This window comes from Rana temporaria, chromosome 8 (assembly GCF_905171775.1).
Source record: "Rana temporaria chromosome 8, aRanTem1.1, whole genome shotgun sequence".
NCBI classification, from domain to species: domain Eukaryota; kingdom Metazoa; phylum Chordata; class Amphibia; order Anura; family Ranidae; genus Rana; species Rana temporaria.
The window spans coordinates 171,948,657-171,954,240 of record NC_053496.1 but is presented as its reverse complement, the minus strand read 5'-3'; the positions used below and the strand labels follow the sequence as shown (position 1 = coordinate 171,954,240).

The 5,584-nt window shown below is 44.5% G+C and overlaps 1 protein-coding gene across 2 annotated transcripts; it reads left to right on the top strand.

The window, feature by feature from the left end:
• The first annotated feature begins 203 nt into the window (after nucleotides 1-203).
• On the top strand, nucleotides 204-5,322 carry LOC120909418 (oocyte zinc finger protein XlCOF8.4-like). Of its 2 annotated transcripts, none has more exons than XM_040321183.1 (6): nucleotides 204-513; nucleotides 688-847; nucleotides 1,033-1,121; nucleotides 1,209-1,347; nucleotides 4,465-4,604; nucleotides 4,696-4,871. In XM_040321183.1, exons 1-6 carry the CDS (start codon nucleotides 337-339, stop codon nucleotides 4,777-4,779), a joined length of 789 nt encoding a protein of 262 aa, XP_040177117.1. In that variant the 5' UTR covers nucleotides 204-336; the 3' UTR covers nucleotides 4,780-4,871. The 2 variants fall into 2 exon arrangements, with proteins under 2 accessions (XP_040177117.1, XP_040177116.1); XM_040321182.1 differs by having other exon boundaries at nucleotides 213-513; nucleotides 4,758-5,322.
• The last annotated feature ends 262 nt before the right edge of the window (nucleotides 5,323-5,584 follow it).

The window sequence follows — 5,584 nt, the reverse complement described above, 5'->3', positions numbered from 1 at the left end:
GGTGGCAACCCCAGTCTCAGCCAACGAGGAGAGAGAGAGACCCGGAACAGTTGAGGCTCCCCTGCACATCGCTGGATCGAGAGGGGGCTCAGGTAAGTATTGGGAGGGGGGCTGCAACGTCGCACGACCGCGCAATTGTCAGTTAAAGCGATGCAGTGTCAAATCGCAAAAAAGTCCTCTGGTCTTTGGCCAGCCAAATGGTCTGGGGCTGAAGTGGTTAGAAGCTTATATGCAAATATGAGAAGAACTATCCTTACCTCTGCAGGGAGATGCAGTCGATCAAATCGTAGCAAAGAGGGATGATGATGGCAGCAAGGTAACTTCTATTGTTGGGAAATGTATATAGTGATTGCTGATTTCTCTCCACAGGATAATATTGTTGTGAAGAAGACATCAGGAGATGGACAGAACCCCATTATGGTTCCTCTACTTTCCTTACTGGTGCCAGAAAGAAACAATGAGCAGAAGATTTTGGAAGTCACCCAGACGATCGTTGGGCTTCTGATGGAAGAGGTGAGCGGTGCCGGGAATTCTGGGACATTATCCAGTAACAGACAAGGGATGTGTCTGGATGGTGACTGTATCATTGTGTGTGTCAGGTTCCTATAAGGTGTCAGGATGTCACTGTCTATTTCTCCATGGAGGAGCCAAAACATTATTACTACTTTGTTTTTTGTTTTTTTTCAGAGTGGAAACTGGAGCAAGTTTAAAGTTAGGATCAAAAAAGAGATAAAAGAAGAAAAAGAGGAGGAGGATGTTGTGATAAAGGAGAAGGAGTGTTTAGAAGGACACAAGGATCTCTACAAGGACGTCATGATGGAGAATCAGCCGCCCCTCACATCACCGGGTAAGAGGAGACTTTATTGTAAAGGAGAGAGCAGTATGGAGGGTCCACCTAGATCCCCCATCATCTGACTTCATGATCTGACCGCCCTTACGCGTTACGTCCAATCAAGCATTTTATTATCCGGTGTTTATTAGGAGGTCTATAAGCAGTGCTTTGTATTCAGTCAGTGTGTGTGTTTCCTACAGATAGATCCAGTAATGGGAACCCACCAGAGAGATGTCCCCCTCCTCTGTATTCCACACAGAAAGTTCAAACCGTCCCCCACCATCATCAGGTAGGTTGGACTCAGAATGACTCTAAATTGTATTGGGTTCTATGTAGTCTCAGGATAATGGTGCTCGCCGTCATTTTGTGATTTTAGGGGGAAGAAGTGATGGGTATAAAAATTGTGATGAAAGAGGAAGAAGAGACAATTGTGATAGATGATCAGTTGCCTATAAAAGAGGATCAAATGAGGGTGACGGTTACCAAGGAGGAATCTTCTCTAGATGGCAGTATAGGTAAGAAGTATGTGCAAAAACATGCAACACTTCACATTATCATTCATTTACATTCATACTTCAATGTATTTTTTATCAAATTTTGGTATGCAAATTGACTAAAAGGGATGAAAAATCAGCAATCTGTCAAACACATTTTTAGACAGGGTGTGCTTCCCAATTGAAGGAATCATTTTGGCTTGTTATGATATTATGGAAAAGTATCCAGCGAACCTACAACGCATCCCATGCAGTGGAGATACTGTACACCATATGAAAGGTCCATCTCGATTCCTCAATATAACGTCATGTTCCCAACAAATGAGGAGGAGATACTGTACACCATATGAAAGGTCTATCTCCATTCCTCAATATAACGTCATGTTCCCAACAAGTGAGGAGGAGATACTGTACACCATATGAAAGGTCCATCTCCATTCCTCAATATAATGTCATGTTCCCCACAAATCAGGAGGAGGTACTGAGATTGCAGGCTTGCCTGGCTTAAATCAGGTTTGGTCTCCACCCAGAGACTGGCCACATTAATCACCTTGCAGGTGGACAGACAGACATGGAGAAGGCCATATAAAAGGTCCATCTCCATTCCTCAATATAATGTCATGTTCCCAACAAATGAGGAGGAGATACTGTACACCATATGAAAGGTCCATCTCCATTCCTCAATATAACGTCATGTTCCCAACAAATGAGGAGGAGATACTGTACACCATATGAAAGGTCTATCTCCATTTTTCAAAGAGGGCCAGATTTGATGAAGTGAGCATGTGTGAGGGCCGACCATTTTACCTGACATTCTTTGAACCATTAAAATTCGGTCTAAGTGTGTTCATCCGAGAACTAATACACGGCCCAGCAAGAATTCTCGTGCCTTTGTGGCTGTGTGTGAGTAAAGAGATGAGCTTGGGCATATTATTTGGATATTTCGGGCCAGATCCACGTACATCCACGCCGGCGTAGCGCATCTTATTTATGCTACGCCGCCACAACTTAGAGAGGCAAGTGCTCTATTCTCAAAGCACTTGCGTCCTAAGTTACGGCGTGTTTTATGCTAATAAATCGTGATCCGACGTGATTGACGTTTTGAACAAACGGCGCATGCGCCGTCCATGGGGTATCCCAGTGCGCATGCGCGAAATCATGTTGCAAATAGTCAATGCTTTCGACGTGAACGTAACTTAAGCAAAGCCCTATTCGCGAACGATTTACGCAAACGACAGCAAATTCGACGCTGTCCCGACGTCCATACTTAACATTGTGTACGCCTCATAGAGGCAGGGGTAACGTTACGCCGAAAAAAGCCTTACGTAAACGATGTAAAAAAATGCGCCGGGCGGACGTACGTTTGAGGATCGGCGTATCTAGCTAATTTGCATACTCGACGCGGAAGCGCCACCTAGCGGCCAGCGTAAATATGCACCTTAGATCCGACGGAGTACTAAGACGTACGTCGGTCGGATCTAGCCCAGATTCAGGGGTATCTTGTTTTGTGGATACAAAACAAAGATACAACTGCGCATCGTAGAACTTACGCGGTGTATCAATAGATACGCCGCCGTAAGTTCTTTGTGGATCTGGCCCACCGTATTTATTGGCATATAACACGCACCTTCACTTTAAGAGCGAAGTTTCAGGAAAAAAATTTAAATAAAGAACCGTGAAGCAAAATAAGGGTCAGTGACGATCTGCAGTCTCACAAGTGCCCATCTGCAGACCCACCATTGCCAGGAATGCACTCACCATTGCCAGGAATGCACCCACCATTGCCAGGAATGCAGCACCATTGCCAGGAATGCACTCACCATTGCCAGGAATGCACTCACCATTGCCAGGAATGCAGCACCATTGCCAGGAATGCAGCACCATTGCCAGGAATGCACTCACCATTGCCAGGAATGCACTCACGAGCGCCAAAGATTAATTACAGGAGAATTTGCTGTTTACACAGCCGCCTCTGTAATAAAAAGTCCCACCTCCTTTGATGGACAAAACAGTAGTCCAATGGAAGCGCAGCACTTTCTATTACAGAGGCCACCCATAAACAGGAAATTCTCCTGTGTGTGTACGGCACTTGTCCCGCCTCCTCCTTGTCCCGTTCCAAGGCATATACATCGTTAGGGGCCACAAAAGATATATATATATATGTCCGGACTTCAGTGCGATGTCATATTGACAACATATGCGATTAAGGAAGGTCCATTTCTCACCATATAAAGGGCCAGATTCACAAAAGAGATACGACGGCGTATCAGGAGATATCTCTGAGATACGATTGTCGTATCTATGCGCCTGATTCATAGAATCAGTTACGCATAGATAGCCCTAAGGTCCGACAGGTGTAACTGTGTTACACCGTCGGATCTTAGGCTGCAATTCTAGGCCGGCTGCTAGGTGGCGATTCCATTGCGGTCGGCTAGTTACGCCGATTCACAAACGTCCGCTTTGCCCGTCGATCTAAATTTCCGTTGTTTCCGTAGAGATGCGTCGCGTATAACTAAGCATGCCCTCTAGGTGGTCTAACCAATGTTAAGTATGGCCGTCGTTCCAGCGTTGAATTTTTACATTTCACGTCGTTTGCGTAAGTCGTCCGTGAATGGCGCTGGACGCCTTTTACGTTAACGTCGAAACCAATGACGTCCTTGCGACGTCATTTAGCGCAATGCACGTTGGGTAATTTTAGGGACGGAGCATGCGCAGTACGTTCCGCGCGGGAACGCGCCTAATTTAAATGGTCCCGCCCCATTTGAATTAGGCGGGCTTGCGCCAGGCGGATTTACGTTACGCCGCCGCAAGTTTACAGGTAAGTGCTTTGTGAATCAAGCACTTACGCTGTAAACTTGCGGCGGTGTAACGTAAATGGGATACGTTACGCCGCCGCAGCTTAATGCATTTCTATGTGAATCTGGCCCTAAGTCTCTTTAGTGTATTTACATGATAACTTCTCATATGCTATAGTTGCTTTTGTTGCATTGTACACCTAATCTGTTGTTATATCTGTACGTAATTCCATGCCAGAGATCTGGGTAACAGTTGACTTCTAGACCAGCATTCATTATTTGTAACTGTAAAACATGAATAATAAAGATGATGATGATGATTATTAAAAAATATTTCCAACAGGAGGCCACAGAAGATGGAATACGTCAGAAGGACGTCTTCTTTTATCTGCACATTATAACAAAGACGATAATGACACGGCGCACCATTCTCCAGGAGTAAGCTTCGTTACTCAAAATATACATCACAAACATAATCATATGGTAAGCTCAACAAATCAGTTTAATTCAGAGAATTCCAAATGTAAATCACAATCCGTAATCTCAAATGTCTGACAAATCTTTCGCAATGCAGATAAATCTCCAGATCTTTCTAATCCTGAGGAATCTTCTCTCAATAATTTGTATCCTTTTCAGGATTATGAAAACGCATTTATGAAAAACCACGATCTGGTGGTACACCAGAGATCCCACACCAGTGAAAAGCCCTTTTCGTGTTCCCAATGCGAGAAACTCTTCATAAGGAAATCCGGACTTGCTCAACACCGGAGAACCCACACCGGGGAAAAGCCGTTTTCGTGTTCCGTTTGTGGGAAGTGTTTCAAAGAGTCGCAACTCAATAGACACCACCGAGTCCACACCGGGGAGAAGCCCTTTTCATGTTCTGAGTGTGGAAAGTGCTTCTCCGATAAAGGGAACCGTGATAAGCACATGAGAATTCACACCGGGGAGAGGCCGTTTTGCTGTCCGGAATGCGGTAAATGTTTTGCACAGAAAGTGACGCTAATCATCCACCAGAGAACACACAATACCTGAGGACACGGAAAAACTTATGGTGGAGTTTCATAGACTGAACTGTTATGTTCTTAGAACAATCATACAGAAACAAGTAAAGCAGTCAGAAAGGATCAGCCAACCCATGTGGATTATTTTCGTTTTATGGTTGTTTGTGCTTCATTATTTAAAAAATAGTTAATTTTGATAGATCATCTTCATGTTGTAGTTTGTCTTAAATCTCCAGACTTTTTGTCGATTCTGTGGACATGCCCCTTTTCCTGTTGTGCCAAGATTTGAAGAGAAATCTCCCCAAGAAGTTGTCGATATTCCTATCCCACACGTTCCTAGAATGGCCTCAAAAGTAACTGGCGCTGTTAGAAACTACCACCTGGAGACATCACAGGTCAGTGCATGTGTTTGCCAGCACACCGCGGATCATCAAGATTCATCCGAAGCTTTTATTGAAG